At 40.2% G+C, this 17,918-nt stretch overlaps 2 protein-coding genes across 12 annotated transcripts in view; one reads left to right on the top strand and one right to left on the bottom strand.

Annotated features, from left to right (window-relative positions):
• LOC110387560 overlaps positions 1–407 on the bottom strand; it is a 70,194-nt gene extending 69,787 nt beyond the window's left edge. For 2 of the 4 annotated variants that reach the window (XM_021375778.1, XM_021375779.1), the window contains exon 1: positions 6–407. In XM_021375778.1, coding sequence (XP_021231453.1) covers positions 6–372 — 367 coding nt within the window. In that variant the 5' untranslated portion in view covers positions 373–407. The remainder of the gene's footprint in view (positions 1–5) is intronic. The other 2 variants (XR_002432606.1, XR_002432605.1) reach the window with 2 other exon arrangements.
• On the top strand, positions 192–16,476 carry C23H11orf63 (chromosome 23 C11orf63 homolog). Of its 8 annotated transcripts, none has more exons than XM_021375772.1 (9): positions 192–402; positions 747–1,176; positions 3,343–3,850; positions 6,761–6,871; positions 9,070–9,698; positions 10,547–10,835; positions 12,728–12,808; positions 14,045–14,170; positions 15,306–16,476. In XM_021375772.1, exons 2-9 carry the CDS (start codon positions 779–781, stop codon positions 15,507–15,509), a joined length of 2,346 nt encoding a protein of 781 aa, XP_021231447.1. In that variant the 5' UTR covers positions 192–402; positions 747–778; the 3' UTR covers positions 15,510–16,476. The 8 variants fall into 8 exon arrangements, 5 of the variants coding, with proteins under 5 accessions (XP_021231447.1, XP_021231446.1, XP_021231445.1 ...); XM_021375771.1 differs by having other exon boundaries at positions 192–407; XR_002432602.1 differs by lacking the exon at positions 192–402 and adding an exon at positions 414–612 and having other exon boundaries at positions 12,728–12,812; positions 15,306–15,442.

Here is a 17,918-nt window from a genome sequence, read left to right as displayed (position 1 = left end):
CCTACCTGTCGCGTTTTCACGTGTTTTTATTTCACCACAGGGAACGGTGGCACCTCTCGCTCCCGCCTGGGGACCGCACCCCGGGGACGTCCCATAACCTCGGTACGGGGCGGCGAAGCGGCCGCGGCCTCGTCCCCCGCCCGGCACTTGGTATGTGCCGCGCCGCGTCCGCCACCGTAACCATGGCGACGGCGCGGCCCAGCCCACTCCGGCGGGGCGAGGGGAGGCCGCTGCGGGGAGAGGGGTTGTTTCCAGCCCACCCTCTCCTCCGGTATCCGCTCCGGGGATGCAGATAATCAGGAGCGCTTGAATGCAATCAGATGGAACGAAACTAACAAGAAGCGTTCGTGTGCTTTTCACTGCGTCGCGCATGCGTTCCGTCTGACAGCCCGCGTCTAAGAAGTTGGGTAAAGGGAGCACACGCCGCTTCGTGTACCTCTCTGCAGCTGTCAAATGGCTTTTGTTGTTTTGTTTTAGCTTTGTTTTCTTTTCCATGAGCTGTTTTGTACATGATTAGCTTTGTTACCGGTAATACGTCAGTTTAAGGCAAATCTCGTTACGAAGTCGTACGTACCTTGATATTAACTGCTTAAAGGAATATCCATATCATGGGTGAGAACAAACGTTTTAACTGTAGAAGATCACGTTCTGAGGTTCAGCCACTGGCACTGCCCACAAATCCTAACTAACACAAACATTTTTGTGTCCAACCTCTTTGGTTCACTTTTCCTCTTTTCCAAACGCAGGGTTGGTGCAAACCATCAGTGCCCAGCGCAGGATGAATGCCTCAGATACGGAATATATTGCAGTTTCTTCTCCATACACTTTCCACGTGAGTAACAAACGCTTTCCTCAGAGAGAGCTCATGCAACCACACTTTCATCCTGCAAGCTGGAGAAGGCCACCTGTAAGTGAAGGGAGCGTTGGCTCAGAGCTGCATGACTCTCGGGACTCTGATTCTGAAAGCCTTGTTCTGGAAAGGCAGTATCAGTTAGAACTCCAGCAGCGGATTCGTGCGAATGATGAGCTGGTAGTACTGAGTGCTGGGGAGCTGGAGAACGACAGCTTAGAGGAAGAAGATAGCTTGGAGAAGATGAGTTTAGAGGAGCAAGAAGGAGCTAAGTACGACACAGTGCAATCTACACACGGAGTACAAAATAAAGAAAGTGATGGAAGGTAAGGCGTAGACTTTCGGTAGATGAGCATAGTTGTTCTGACACTTTAAAGCCTTGTATTTCTCAGGATACACATTACCTCTTCAAGACCAACTTAGATTGCCAAAGTGCTGTAAAGAACACCCAAGGACTACGTTATGTGCTAAACTACTGTTGCGTCTTATCCACATTCATAATCATTATACCCATTTCTCCAGCATAGCCCCAACTGTTTATCACGTTGGCTAAAACACCAGTGCAGGAGGTTAAGATGAAGAGGAAACATCCCTCACAGACATTATAGGCTCCCCACATATTGGCCCTAGACTCTGCATACAGATGCTCGTGCTACAAGCCCTTTCATTTCCATCTAAAACAGGCAAGCAGGAAGGTAGAAAGTGGCAAACAGTTTGTGTAGCATTTCTGAGAACATGGGCGAGAGGATTTCTGGAGCTGGAACTGGGGAGAAAGAAAAGAAAACACAGAGAAAACACATCCTCTTTTCACCTCCTGCAAAAAGACCTGTGCTGAGCAAACTAGGCCACTGTCTGTAAGAAAACATACAGGCAAAAGCTGATAGGTTGAAAAAAATGCAGTTTTGTCCTTAAAACTGCATAAATCTAAAATTAAGAATTAAGTGTTACCATCATTAAACATTCTTTAGAAAGCATTAACTTGCTACATAAATAAAATCAAATTTGCTGTCTTATGCATGAAAGGTTTAACTCTATAAATTGGGAATAATTCTCAAGTTTAAAGGGATTAAATTAAACCTGAAGTAATAATAATGTGCAGTTTCAATTTAATTGTCTACTTAAAATAAAGTGGCAAACAAATGAAGACTAAATGATTAATAGCATGCTTTTATTCACCTCCTCAACAGGCAAAATGGCCAGTTATTGAACATTTTATTGTGAGTGCAAATGATGTTAATTGTACTAGAAACATGCTCTAATTTTTAGTAATTTTTTTGACTGAATACTATGCTGAATGTGAGGCTCTTCATTAAATGGAAATTTGATTTTATTTTGTTTGAACTTAGCCTAGTAAGTACTCAAATACAGTCCATTAACCAGAGCAAATATCACAGCATATGCATATGAACCCCCCTCTCTACATCCATTACTAACCTCGGAATTTGAAGAGGAAACACTGCATCTGTTGTCTACGTACAACACTTTTGTTGATGAGTACAGAGTCCATCTAACCTTTATATCAAGTTGGGGGGAGGAATAAAAGGTGCACTTCTTGTCTGCAGATGATTAGAGATGAAGGAGCTCTTCACACTCATTTTGTTCCCGTGCGGTGACCTGGCCTGCATAATCCTGTTGAGCTGCTGTGCACACATTTCAGCACAATAGAACTCCCTAGCATTGTACTCTGCTATTTGAATCACCACAATTATATCAAATATTTCTATACTCATTTCAAAATAAGGTCACCTATTTTTGTTTACCTGCGGTGTATGACAACTACGAATAATAATGTTTTCACTGGTGTAAATCATCTCTAGTATACAGGATACCATCCTGCTTACCTGAAATGAAAAGCACTGCTAGAGAAACAGATTTTTTTATTACTTAGGAGCCTCTTGAAATATTGGTATATACTTAACCAGTTGAGAAAGAATAAAAAGATGATATATGGAAATGCTAATGTGATTAACTATGCTACAGTTTAGAGAATTCAGCTTAGACGCGGAATTATTAGTCATTATTAGTCATTATTAGTCATTATTAGTCCTACTGAGATTTGAGAGTGGAATCTTAGCAGGTACATCACTTGTATTTTGCACAGCAGTCTGACTGTGTTTTGTAGGTGACATCGTCAGAATGGAAGCAGCAAGATACAGTTATTTTATCTTTCAGCTGATTCTACTAGTGCTTATAGTATCCGTGCTAAATTGAGGATCAAGGTTGTATACCTCTGTGATCTGAATGTTAGGGCAATTTATCATTCACTGATAATGAAAATGAAAAATGAAAAGGAGGTCCTGCCTAAATTTTGTACTCAAACATGTTTTATGAAACTGTTCTGGTGTTGGTCCCACAAGCGGCCACACTGTATGCACTGAACTAATTTGATCGACTGTGTTTGCAGAACACTTGTAGCCTCAAATTGTGCATTGAGAAATGTAAAAATGTATGAAATTTATACATGAATAATTTTACATTTCTGTTTTAAATAGGGAACAGCAGCCTGTAGACAAATATTTCAGCCTGAAGTACAATCCTAACTGGAAGAACACAAAAGAGGCAGTGGAATTTTCTGCAGTAGAAAAAACACACCAAGTTGCTGAAGAAGGCAGCGTGGACCTTTCCCAAGGTTCCCAAGATTCATTTTACCTCCATTCCAGCGGCTCCTCAGAAGAAAAGAATCAGCAGCAGTCAAAGTTTCAGGAGTCATTCTCTGAGTTTGGTACAGAATTACTAAGCTTTCACGAGCCAAATGCCTTCGTCTGCAGCGAACCTTTTAGGTTACATACCAGAGGGAATGAATCTTCAGATGGCTATTATTTCAAAGACAGTCCTAGTACATACTGCAGTGCTTTTTCTCTTCAGATTCCGGAAGATCGACCCCAAAGAGCAAAAAAAGACTTTGTGAAAAAAAACAAACGGACTTTAGGATTGCGTACAGACAAGAACAATTCCTATCTTCAGTTACACAGCAAAAAGCAAGAAGTTTGTCAAGAGCAGGTAGGTAACTCTGGCAAGTTCTAACTGCTATAAACCAAGGTCCACTGTTGAAATAATCTATCTACATGATCCTACAGGTTTGCATGGGACTATCATGCAACTGATAACTTATGATTTCCTATGAGAATCTGGTTCACCTATGGGTGCTATGTTTATTCCTGGCCACTAAGCATGTCTGCATCACCACGGAGGTGATCTCTCACTAGTTCCTAAACTTCATGCAGACGCTGTCTTCTTTCCTATAGATTCTACATTGCACCTTACATTTTGGAGCGTCAGATTTTTCTCTGCTTGGCAGACATGAATTTGGTAATACAGTGCTTTCAAGGGCTTATCACTGTCATTTAGTGCCACACATTTAGGAGTATCCAGAAAAGATGCGTTGAATTTGAGTGGTCAGACATCCCATTACCCTACTCGCTTTCTCACCCAGATCGACCTGGTATTTGGAATCAATCTCAAATACTGGTAATATATTGTAATTGGATTGTAAGGGCTTGGCCTTCTTACAATTGGCTGTGAAACGTCAAACATTGCATTAAGGATTAAGTGGAAATGTAATAACAGTTCCTAATGAACAATTATACAAGAGTTTGTTGCTTTTACTTGCTGCACATTACACATAATGACAATGTGGAAGTCTCTGAATCACTCCACGCATAATAGTGCAGAAAATTATTCACTTGCAAAACTAGAAACTTACGACACGTTTTTTGTGGCTCATGAATGGTTGACACAACACTAGAGGGCATCTGCTGACTGTATTACAATGAAAGCAAAGGTGGACATGCTCTTTCCTTTCAGAGCTGTTAAAAGCTCTTGTTTTTTTTTTCAGTTATAATTTGTTTGATGGTAAAAATAATTAGCGTAGATGGCTGCTGATTAAAGCAGTGTTGATATGATTATGTTTACTATATGGGGAATTCTTAAAATGGTTCATATGTAAGTTTGGAACCAGGGATCAGGACTTTGTGGTGTAGATGTTTATTGAAAGATATGTAGTAGGAAAAAACAACAATAACAAACCCAACACTGCTAGAATCAGGATTGTATTTCAAGATTACCCTGCTGAGGTAGCCAGCAGGGCAGCAGAGCTGTGGCAGAGCCAAGCAGGCTCCCTGTGTGCGGAAAGGTGTTTTTCTTTCCTCAACCAGCTGATAGAGCAGCAACAGCATCACCATTTTTGGCCAGCTGGCCTTCTATTTACTGGGAATAAGCACAAGAAGAAGTACTTAGCTCTCTTGTTCTTAATCAAAACACCCATTCCTCCATCTTGCTGGAGGGGTGCATGAAAGCCTGGTGGGTGCATCTTGTTGACCAAAGCTGTCCTGTTGTCTCAAGGCTCATGATTCTCAACTCATCACTTAAGTCTTCTCAATCAGACCAGTCACCTCACCTGGAAAACTATCAAAAGTGCAAAAACAGCATTCTTGTTCTCTGCAAAGAAAAGCAAACAAGCCATGGGCTGCCTTCTGGAGACATGAAACACATTCTGAATGCAGTTTTATCCTATACTGGATTTCTGAATGCAGTTTTATCCTATACTGGATTATTTTGAGCTTTGAAGGACTTTGAAGCTGTTTTTATTGGTGTAACTGCTGGTAGGTGTCAGGCACTGTGGAAATGAAATGGTTGTGGACACCTGAAATAAGTAGATTACATACAAGTTTATTCAGTTGACATAGTATCAGGTAAAATATTTGCAGCCTCCTTCTTGCAAGATTTACAGATGGTACCTCTGTGCATACAGACAGCAGGCTGTATATACCATAAAACATACCATAAATGTCTGTTGATCTGTATATTTCCTAATTTATATAGCATTTTATAAAGCATCAAGTTCTTTGCAGTGTTGCCTGATTCTTCAAGAACCTGATGTTGAATTTCAGGGAGAGAGAGACAGACAGAAGCAGCAGCCAAATCTAGTTCAGCTGTACTCAATATGAGTTGCTTTCCTACCTACAAGCCCCTTACTTCAAAGCAAGGAACATAATGTACAATTTTTTAATGGCTCTAGACCAAGGCACTCAGACTCTCTGTGCACTGCGCCTTACCTCAGTGTAAACACCTAATCAAGATTGCCTGCGCTACAACAATAGCAGCCAAATGCAATTCGAGAACCACAAGCCTTTGAAGTCCTCACTGCAAAGGCCGGTTTTCTAGTCTGGGATAATGACATGCCATGATTGCTGTCTTTGTTGTATCTTTTCAGTAGAGAAGCAATTATGGGCCTCAATTTAACAGAATAGGCATTACACAGCTTATGATGCTCAAAATGCAATTTCATTTGATCATTTTCTCAATTTGATTGGTATTAATAGAATAGTTCACAAAAAATGCTGGCAGAGGTTGTGTCCTGTTCCTCTTTCAAAGAGATAATGTAGAAGTATGCTTTACCTGCCCAGTGAACTATCAATACAGTGAGGCAGTCTGTTCCACCAAAAACATCTTGCTGACCACCAAGCTGCATCTATCCCTGGTTCAGGAAACCCGAGTGGTAACTTTCAATTTGCTAACTTTTCTAGTCACGACTAATACAATCTGCATCGCCATTTGGGGCAGTAAGTTCACCTGAAAGCTCAGCAATAGACCCTACCTGCCTTTTTGTAGTTCTCCCAATCTCTCATCCCCAAAATGTGCAATTTTCTTTTCCTCTCTTCTCTCTAAAAGTAAAAGGAATACTCCCAACTACCCACTACCCTACTACTGTTAATTGTTTAGCTTTTTTCCCCTTTTTTGTTTGTTCTTTCAGCCTTTCGTTTTCTTGTTGTCTATTATATAATGCTGAAGTTTACCATTTTAGCTTTACTAGGAGTCAAGTTATTTCTCAACCATCCCCAAAACTTGTGGGCCCTTTATTCTGGCTAGGCTATATTAGCATGTGGCCATAAACATTCTGGTTTTTTTTAGGTTGCAGATACTAAAACTGTTGATGAGGAATCCGTTCATAGTGCCTTGCCATACCAGAACACAAAAATGGACCCCGAAGACAAATGGTACCTGAAGTCACAGCAGCTCAAGGTTCCTTTTCAATAGAACAGAGTAATTGAAATGTGTTTGTCAAAGCATGCGTGTTTGACTGTTTGAAGCTGTAAGCTCATTACTTTTAGAATACCAACTAATTACATTAAATTCTTAGGTGCATAACTGCATGTCGTGACAAAAATTCAACCTATTCAACCTGGTTTATATGCTAGATGATTTTAAATCAAATCCCAATACATTCAGATCTTAAAGAATCGCATCTGTTCAGGACAGTATTTGGTTGATAATGTAAAAGAGCAAAGTAGCACGTTGTTGTATTTCCTCAGTCATGAAGATTCTGAGCTAGAACTTAACTGCTATTGCATTATTTCTCCCCTAAACCCCCAGCAAACATCAAGGGGTGGCCATAAAAAGAAAGTGTTACAAGTAGAAGAAGTTGCAGTAACCTCCTGTGTACACATAAGTGTGTAGATCTGTTTTATGCTGGCCTTTCAAACCAATATGATAGGACAGAGCAATGGGAGAGACCAGGTTGTCATCACTTGTAAAAAAACAAGAATTTCAGAACCAGAAATTCAAGCTAATTGGATTTATTATTGGCAAACCTAGTAGCTCTCTTGGTATTAAATTTGAAGTAATTCAGCAGACTGTTTTAATTCCTCACTGTTCACTTAAGAGTAGAAGCTGAATTTTTATGAAGAGCAAACAAGATTTTATGCTGCTGTTTGTATTAAGAGATGTGCTTAAAATTTGAAATTTCAGAACGAAGGAGCTATTTCGCAGAGCTCCTCATTCCATTTAAATGGGAAAACATTGGCCTGGTCTCATTTTGGCAGTAGCTCATGCTTTCCACCGTTGGCACAGTATGCCAGCACACTAATCGTTGCAGCAGAGGTCGAGTTAACAAATCATCATCTTGGCACCAGGAGTCAGGATTCCCCAGCGCTAAAGCTTTCGCCAAAACATGCTTCTCTGTATGTGGATTTAATACCTACCATTAAGTAGTTATTCTGAGTGCATATGCTATGCAGTAGTTGCAAGTGTTGCTAACAAAAGAACCCTAGAGAGACAGGAGGATGAAATGGAGGACTGTAGTGCTGACAAAGATTAAATGGACTGAGAATGGATTTGTGTATTACCTAGAAGGAAATCCAGGCTTTTCCTCAAAATGGGCAACATGGGATGCTGTAATTGGAAAGCACTGAATAAACCCCAGTTTTAGAGCATGTTGGTTTAGCTGAATACAGTAGTCCTGGTGTGCTTAAATTCTTAATTTTTTTCTTCTCATTTAGGTAATGTTTTTCAAGACTCAGGACAGGGAGGAGTGCTTGGTTTAGAAGTGAAATCATTTAAATCATTGACATAAGTTTGTTTCTGTTGAGGACCAATCTAACAGAGTGTATATAGCCATCTTTCCATGAAATTTAGTACAATTTACTTTAAAAGACAAGAACCGATTCGATCTCTGAAATGTTTTCCCCAGGTGGCTGACAGTGAGCTACCTCTTGTCTACAGGGTTCAAAATGAGTGGTCTGTCTCTGTAAGGGCACCTTGTTTCACACCTCCTTCAGCTAAAGCTCCCTCACTCAGTATTTACCAGAGCATTGCTTCTCAGATACTGTCTGCAACAGTAAGGATTTTTTCAGTGTTCTGCTTCAGAATTTGTCTCAGGCCACTAAGGAGTGCTTTAAAGTGGCATTATGCGTTGTCCCTCAGCACCTGAATGACATTTATCGTGATGTATTTTTAAAAATTTTGGTTTAAGTCTAGCCAGACCATCACCTCTTATAGCCACAAGCGTAACGACTGAGTCAGGGATAGATAACAGCACCTAGGTCTCTTTAAAGGCCCTTCCATCAGAATGCATTTTGTTAATCCAAAACCTTATAAATGCCGCAAAGTAAAACTGTTGTCTTACCATTCTGGACTTTAGGAAACGGATGTTTTTCCTTTTACTTGTCAGCCTATGATAAAAGCTCACTTTTAACATTAATTTTCACCCAGGTATTCGTTCAGCCCTATAAAACATTGTCATAACTCCTTTCAAGTTGAGACTGTGGACATTGTAACAGGGAAATTACCTGTACACTTGCATATTGTTGATCTTAATGAACATAGAATCATCATAGAAACATGTAAAAAGAATCATGGGTCATATGAACATATAAAATCATCATAGAACATGTAAAAGAGCAACCACTGAAATCAACTCCACGTTTGTTAACTTGCTTTAGGATCACCAGGATAAGTGGTCCCAAAGAAACAAAGTAAAATCCATCCAGACTCTCGAGGGGAGGGCTTTTTCAAGGAGTGATAACCATCAGCCACCAGGAAGACCAGCAAAACCAAAGTCCTGGCACTGGAAGCAGCACCAGATGTCAGAATTTCAGACTGCTCCCATGCAGGCAGTGGAGCAAGACAACAGCAGTGCACTGCAGAAGTGGCTATGCCCAAGTCTTTCTGTTGGCCCTTACACTAATACAGCAGCAAATTCAGATACTTGCTTAAATAATTTCCCACATTCAGGACATCATGTCAATCAGGATTTTACTGTGTCTACCTATTCTTTTCATCCAACACAACATAAATTCAACCTGGAAGAGGTTGGATCACAAGCATGTACTAGCAAGAAGAACAAGAATTGCCAGCATGATCGACTAAATGGTCTCCCACATGGCCAGCAACATTTATACAACCATGCTACCATGCCATTTTTTCCAAGAGACAGCAGTACCAGTAACCAAGAACATCCAAATCAAAAGAATATTTCATCTACTTTTAATGCTAGCTATCAAGAAATGGTAAAGGATCCAGTATTGCTTCAGGACTGCAAAAGACACCTTTATGCCAGCAGTAGTTTGTGGTAAGTACGTGTGCTGAAACTATGTCCTGATAACACTATGATAAAGAAAATGTCCTTTTTTGAAGTCCAAAGGGTAAAATTCTTTGTTTCAAACCTACCTCTATAGGTTACTACTAACTTAAGATTCATTCTAAGTACTGATTTTATACGTGTTATTGGAAAAGGACAGTTCTAGATTTCATGCTCACAGAATTTTCCACAATTGAAAGTTTTCCCCTGAAGACTAGAGGGGAAAGTTTAAAAAACTTGGTGGCAAAGAGTACTGTGCATAAACTGAAGTCTAGTGCAATCTGCAAGGAGTTATATCAAAACTTGCCTAGCAGGGTAGATATCCAGAGTCATTGTAGCACCAATTCTGGCCTGCCACACAACTTTTGAAAGTTGTCCCTATTTGCTATCATGAATAGACAGACACACTTTTGCTTATTTGGTAGGAGTTTGCTGATTGCTGTAGGAGTTAATTGTTTTTGTGCACAAGTACTGGAAACAAAGACTGGACACTGTTGGCATGGTAAAGGGCATGAAAATCTAAAATCGGCTATGTAGATTTCATATAGAGAAAGCATTAATTATTTCAATACTCAGCAGGCCTGATCCAAAGCCCTTTAAAGGCAGTTTTTGTTGACTTAGGCTAGATTTACATAAGGCTGAACATTTCCCCATCTAAATTTTTTCCATTCATATTACTGTTTGTGTAAACTTGGGTGCAAGCAAAGTCAGTCACTGCGAGATTCCCACATGTCCGCTTTCTTGTTCCCATTAGATTCTGTGAGAAGGGATCATTCTTTGTACAGATGACTTGTTAAACTATCTGCTGTATACAAATAGAGATCTTTTTTTTTTTTGAGGCCTTCCCAATCTTCTATTCACAGTTCACCAGCAGCCCTTTGTACAGCCTCCCAGCTTACACAAACCATGGAGCAACGTCACCAAGAAATGCCTTGTTTAAAAGAAGCTCACTTCGCTGATGACTTGCACTTGTTCAGCCCACTTCCATCTCTGATACCACAGGTAGGAAGTGATTTACAGGTAGATCCAGAGAGAGGCGACAGAAATCAGTTGAAAATTATTCGAAGCAACTCTGAAGGATATCTCATGCAAATGGAAAAGCAAAAACAGCATAAAGTCTACAAGAAGGTAAGCAAATAGATGTAGATTAGAGAACTGTACATTTCTATTTTCTCCTCTGATTAATATTTTTTTCTTGAGAATCCAAAGATCCTCACTGAAAAAAAAAGGGAGGAGAAGTGAGAACTTTTTTCTTCTTACAGAGAAAGCACATGAATACACGATGACTTGCCCAGAGCATTAAAAACGAAGGAACAAAGGTGGAAACAGACGCTGACAATGAAGACATTTACTGGTGTTTTTTCTGACCAAATCATTTTAACCTAGAGAGCGAGGTAGTTTGCCACCTCTCCCTCCATCACTTTGAGACTTGATTGTCTCTAAGAACACACAGAACAGTGTTTGTCCTTTCGGGTATCCAGTGATAAAATGATTTAGAATAAAGCTGTTTGTATAAAGCAGCAGGTAGCCAGACTTCAGATCTGAACAAACCATTATCCTGGTCATGCTCATTTGCTATCCCACTCAAATCTCTTGGTTTCCAAGGGAATCAAACTGAACAAGACCAAACTTAGAGGATTTGTAAAGCTAACAGCATAAACATTATTACAGGTCTGCTGACAATCCCACTGTGGTCCTTATTAAAACTTGCTTCCTTTTGTTTTTTCTGTGTGTCCAGATTTCATACTGTAACCAGTTACACAGATGCAGTAGAACAGCACAGAGGTATCCCTGTGCGTCCATGACGAATTAAATGTTTAAGAAGTTAGCTCCACATTTCAGGGCAGACAAACTAAGCTGGAGTAATTACGTGCTTTATCAAGGAGGCAGTTTGTGTATTGCTGCTTGAATGCCTCTGAGAAGAATTAGCTGGATTACGATCATCACTGAAGGGCAGATTTCCTTCCCTTTCTGTTCCCCTGAGTTCAAGAAATTATTTTTGTCCTGCGTTTTCAGTAGCTTTCTCACACATTGTGTGTGAGGAATGCCCCAAGAATACGACTCTTTGTGTCTCACAGACCTTTTTGTAATAAACAAACGCAGTCATACTCATGGCATGCACATTTTGGCTTTGAAAATGCAGCAGAAGTGAGCACTGTGTATACCATTAAATGATCAGCTCTTCACAGCACCTGAAGTGAGAGGTTAGGGATACCACCTAAGAGTAGGAGCAACTGACATAAACATCAGATAGAAATTTCAGTGCTTAGGTTTAGTTTCTTTGCAGTTGAGTTTAACTTGAACATGTGCACATTTCATTCACATACTGAAAGTTCTTGCTGTTTCTGCATTGCTTTGAGACTGAAATTGCTACAGAGCTGACCGTAATGAGTTCTCCCTGACAATTTCTTCAAATATATTCAATTTTAAAAAATTAACCCAGTCTTCTTAAAAGAGAGCTTGAAAAATTCTTTGTAGTAAAGTCTCAAAGGGTTCAAACGGCATCATTTGTCTTCCCTATGCACTTGTAAAACTTTCTGTGCTGCAAGATATATTTTTCAACAGCCAGGCAATGATTTTACATTGCAGTTTGAAAACTAGGAAAGGTTACTATAACAAATAATAGATGCGTATTTTTTTGCCACCAATGTCAGGCATTTTTGTCTGCTTCTCTTATAAAACTTTCTCTGCAATTTCATTCTGATAGCTGTCAAATGGGTCACTGTCACCTATTTAAAGCTCACAAAGTGTCATTTTTGACTGAGAAAGTACTGCTTTGTAATTTGGATGATTGGTAATTACCCATCTAGATTCAAAGGAAATACAGAATAATTTGGTTTCCACAATTACCTCGATCTTTTTGGTCACTTAGAATTCTTGAAATGAGACATGCCAGAGTTAAGACTGAGACTGCGAGTTGAATCCTGAAGTTTGGTGTCCACTACAACACTGGTTTTAGTTATGCTGTCCATGAAATTGTATATATAAAGGAAAATCTGTCACTGAGGTGTGTTTTTCAGCCATATAGCTCAAAAGCATATATCAATCTTGATGTGAAGCTTGGAGGCCTTGGACCTGACTATGAAGCAATCAAGGAAAAAGTAAGTGGTCCCCATTTCACATACTGCTTTTCAGTCGTGCAAAGTGAACTTTGGCAGGGGAGAATGGCAGAAAGACATCACTGAGAAGCAGCTCGTGTTTGTCTTGTCCTTTTGTGCTTGACTCCAGGTCTAGCTTGGGGTCATAAGAAGAGGTTTCAAACAGAAGGGAAGACAGTAGTCTGTAGTGTGGATAGTTTCAGCCTTCTGAAACAGACATTAATTCAAGAGGGGTAGCTGGATATCGTATAATCACATGACTGAGATGCATTGTCATTCCAAGTGTAGAAGATAGTGTTTCCTAACCTTTAAAGTGGAAGTAAAAGAAGATATAAGTAGTGCAAACATGAGAAGAAAACTGCTGGGTGAACTTTACTTACTGTTAAGCAAGTGCCAGATATTATTACCCTGTTGAAATGGAAACATGGTTTGGTACAAGCATCAGTTGGTATCATTTGTTTTCTGCTGGTGGCAGCTATGTATCTGAAGTGCTGCAAACTCTACCCTCCCTGCTTTGAGCCAATTCATCTGGCAACAGTTGCTTTATTTGACATTCTCTAGAGAAAGCTTGTAGGACAGCAGGAAGCAAATAAATATAAAATGATCATCCTTTTGGGGACATTTCCTGTGATTTCCTCAGCCTTTCCATAAATGAGAGAGATTAGAGATCTCAGATTGGAATGGACTGAGCCTGGAACATAGTCTGTCTTTAGCAGCTCCGTAATACTTGTGGAGCCTGGCATGCTGATGTGGTGTTATTGCACTGAAAGGAAATCATTGACACTGGCTGATAACTGGGGCAAGGTAGAGCAGCCTGCTGAATTTGAGCGTAATGAATTGCTGGAAACATGAAGAGACAGAGTATCAGTTAAGTAAACAAAGCATGTCATTCAGGACCTTAAAAGCCAGCAAAGAGATTTTAAAAGTCACTGCAAAAGCTGACAGATATTAGCACAGCCATTTTAGAATGGAACTGATGTATTGAAACATTCAGAATAAAGACACGCTGCATTTCAGTTGAGCTCTATCCTCAATATGGTCCAAGAAAAAGCTCTTAAACATGAAGAAAGACTAAAACACTATACCACTTATCGGGGTTTCCTGTTGTGTTCTGCTGAGGAACGATCAATACCTTAGCCAGCTTAAATTGCAACAGAGATACAAACGGAAGACTCCAGTGGAAAAAGGTATTTCATTGACAGACCCATGTTTAATCATACACTTTGTTTCTTTTGTCAGAAGGAGAAGTTAAAGCAACAGAAGGAATATGCGCAGCGAATTAAGGAGCACAACATGAAAAACATAGCTTTGGTTCAGAGGTTACCTACAAAACCCCAGGTCATATCTTCAGTGTCAAGACAGAAGGTAAGGATGGAGTTCCTGTCAAAGGTTTGCAGGGAATGATTCTGGACTTTACACAAAGAAAAAGAAAAGAAGGCATAAAGAATAAAGGAGAGCAGGACCCCTACAGGACCACTGTCCAGTGCTGCACACTCTCTACTTCACATCAGTGGTAGAGGCCATGCTTCTGCAGAGTGCACTCTTCTGTTGGCCACAGATATCCTCTTATTAGTCTATTATCCACCTGCCTGTCAGTCTCAATCACAACTCTTTGCACTTCAGTTGCATAGCTACAGTAATTGGCCTTATTTTTCAAGCCTATGCAACATTACTTTAGCCTTCACTGTCCTTCAGAAATAACCTAAATGAACAACAACTGACTGCATGACAATGGTGTACACAAACAAAGGGAGTCCCTTCTCCCTCTTGCAGGAAGTAATAAAGCTCTGAATATAGTGTATATTCTATCAGATCGGTTCTGTGGCAGCTCACCTGCGTGATGCTGAAAGCACACCAGGTATTTCTCTGAGGTGATGAATGAGAGCTGCGTGCCACAGAGAAAAAAGTTTTTGATTTTACCATCAGGTGAATTCCTCAGTTACACGCAGTCAAAAAATTTGCAGACAACATGGAAATCACAAAGAGATGAAACTGCATTCTCTACATGTCAAAACGGCTTTGGATTCCTTCAGAAGACTTTATTTCAGGACTTCTTTCATCGTTTGAGGCCTTTCAGTACATCTCTTTCTTAGAATTTGTCATCTGAATGCTCAGTTTCTATCCTTGTCATGTTAGCCTGTGCAACACCCTGCAACATATGACTGAGAACAAGAGCTTAATGAGGTTGAAAGAAGTGACGTTTAGCAACTAGACTAGTGTTGCTTTATGTTTTTTAAAGGAAAACCAGTATGTTTCTTTATGTAAGGTAGCCTCCAGTGGTAAATCTCAGGAAGCAAATCTCCTCGAGGTGGATTATTTTGCCTGTTGCAGAGGCTTCTTGCAGTTGTTGCTGAAGCATCTAATACAGAGCACTGTCAGAAAAAAAGATCAGCAATTAGGAGAACTACTAATTTTGACTCAGCAAAGAAGCAACCACATTTTCTTGCAGTGTTGACAGGTTTTCTCTTAATCACCCTTTCCCCATTCTTCATGTTTTTAGGCACTGGAATATGCAAAGAAGATTCCTAAACCAAAGACTTTCACAGCAAGGCAATCAGAGGAAGAGGTGAAAGAGGAAAGAATTCTGCTACCAACTTTAAAAGGAGACAGTTTACCTCCAGTTACATCCTTGGAAACTTTACAAAGCAGACACGAGAAGGAGAAGCAACTTGTAGCTGCTTTCACAGCCCTTCATATTTTATAAGTGTCTTGAAATGATTAGGGATATCTGCCAGGCAAAAATATCTGATCTGTTTAATTATGAGCTATAGCACTCACAGACTGATTTGCCATTCCATTCAAATATAAAGTACCTTTGGTTTAATCAGCTTTAAGTTTTACTATCAGTTCTATTAAATATTTCAAAAGTAAATAGTAACATAGGTAGCGTTTTAAGCGTGCTCATCTGTTTTCTAGTGTTTTCCTTGCAGTGAACTGACCTAGCAGTTACACGTTTCAAACTAATCAGCTGTTGGCTTGCTAGAGCCAGGTCAGTTTTCCACACATCAAACATAGAGCCACATCTATAAAGCATTCAAAATACCATCCCTTTCATCTGGTGATGCCAGCAATATTTCTCATTTTTAAGTTGAGAGGAAACTTTGGCAGACCATTGAGAAGTAAAGCCAAAAATAATCCATCACTGGAAAGAAAGAGAACAAAACTGTGCAGCAAACACATGGGTAGGTAATTATACAATAGTAATTACTCAACTGTCACTCTGTTATCTGTCCGTGGATGGTCGTCACAGCAAGACCAACATTTTGGAGCTTCATTTGGGACACGAACATGCAAAGCAAGAACTGGCTGCTGATGCAGACCATCCGTTAGTAGCCAGTAGCAGTTGGGAAATTACTGAGTAACTAAGGATAATTGAGAGCTACATGTTTGAGAGGAAACAGCTTTTAACAGATTAAACAACAACAAACACATGGGTTCCTTACAGCAGTTCTGGTTTTTTAAGTGAATTATGAATTAAGTCAACGTATGAAATGTGATTAGAAAACAGCAAGGGAATTTTGAAGGAAACACTAAAATCTCTTAGAAAACAGACTAGTTAAAAGGAAACAAAATGATTATGTTCAGTTGCTTTATCTGATCTATTAGGTCCTGTTTTATATTGGAGGAGAATCCATGGGCTAAAGGTGAGGAATAAAAGAATGGCTTTGCAATGGCTTTGTCTTTTTCTGGATGCACTGAGATCTTCTCTTCAAGGTAAGGATAGAAAGGAGTGAGACTTCGGACATTTCTGGGTTAGCATTTCCTTGGTAAAGGAAGGTAATTTGCTAGCACGTCTACAGTGAAGTCAGGGCACTGGAGGTATGATGCATTGCTGGAAGAGTCTTCTGCCTGTTGTACAACAGAGTCCTGAATGAGTTTGGTCCAAATCCTGCAGTCCTCTGTGCATGCCTCAGCCCTCCTCAAAGTGGGTTGGCTGCTGTAACGCACCCTGCGGGATCTCCGGTCAGGCTCCCAATCAAAAAAGGAAAACCTGACCACCATGCTACATCATCATGGACAAAAACAAGCTCCCTTCCGTAAAGCCCTCATGGCCCACCTGAAACATAGGAAGCCCTTCATGCCATGGTTGCATCTCACCGCAGATTGCTGGGATGCTTTTCTGAATTTGATTTTGCAGGCAGAAGTTGGCGTTGTGCATCACCTTGGGGGGGAACCTGGCGGAGGAAGCGCCTTGAATGTGGGAAACGTAGGTCAGGTAGAAGGGGGAGTGTTCTGCAGATCAAAGCACAGCGGTGGACATCTGTCCTGCAACTTGTGGGACAGGACTGGCCTCTGCCCCAGCCTCCTTTCTTCTCCCCTTTGGGATCTTCAGCGCTTGGCCCCTCTTGGTGGAACCTGCATGCTGCAGTGGGATGCGTCCATCTAGGCTGGCTGTTTTCACGCTATGCCAGTTGCTACTTTTCTACTTTTATTTTTAAGCTAAATAGTAACACTTTGAAGCATTTCTGATTAGAGAACCTCAATTTGTCATTTCTGCTTAAAAGTGATAATCCCCCCTTAATACAAACCTCAAGTACCTATTTTAATGAAACCTTCAGATGAATATCAAAGAGCTATTTACTCGTATCTAATATTTTAATTAGATTATATTCTCAATTTAACCCATTAAACCCCCTTTGATGATCTCCATGTTTAGTGTTTAGCCCCAGATGCTGGAGGTAATGAATATTGGACCTTTGGTTTAATGAGAACTTCTGCCTTTCCAGCCTGACTCCCTTTGTATCCCCCTTTTTTATTTTCTGGGCTATAGAATTCAGTTAATTGAAGAAGTCTCTTACCACCACACATTAAGGAACCTGAATTAGCATCCCTTTTCTGATTAGAAAATGCAAGCAGACATTTTCTCTTTGATCTGAGGATTGAGTTGAAGTAGGCAACAGCTCCCTGAAAATGAGCTGATGGCCTTATTATTTGGCTGACATGCAGATGCGTCCATGTGGTGCAAAATGCTTAATGTCTTAATTGATCACCTTCCTCCCTGACTGTCATCGCACTACCTTGCAGAGCTCCCATAAACGAGGATGACCTTTGTGGGTAGGTGGTGTGGGTTTGGGGTTTGTTTTCTTAAATAGAACAACAAACTTGGAAGAAA

Source organism: Numida meleagris, chromosome 23 (assembly GCF_002078875.1).
Source record: "Numida meleagris isolate 19003 breed g44 Domestic line chromosome 23, NumMel1.0, whole genome shotgun sequence".
Taxonomy (NCBI): Eukaryota; Metazoa; Chordata; class Aves; order Galliformes; family Numididae; genus Numida; species Numida meleagris.
The sequence above is the reverse complement of the archived record's forward strand: the minus strand, read 5'-3'. Positions and strand labels throughout refer to the sequence as shown.

Excerpts from the sequence above, each read along its gene's own strand:
- C23H11orf63 (XM_021375769.1), top strand. Across the intron at positions 1,177-3,342 it reads AATAAAGAAAGTGATGGAAG|GGAACAGCAGCCTGTAGACA; the intron begins GTAAGGCGTAGA and ends TGTTTTAAATAG. Across the intron at positions 12,809-14,044 it reads ATGAAGCAATCAAGGAAAAA|AAGGAGAAGTTAAAGCAACA; the intron begins GTAAGTGGTCCC and ends TTCTTTTGTCAG.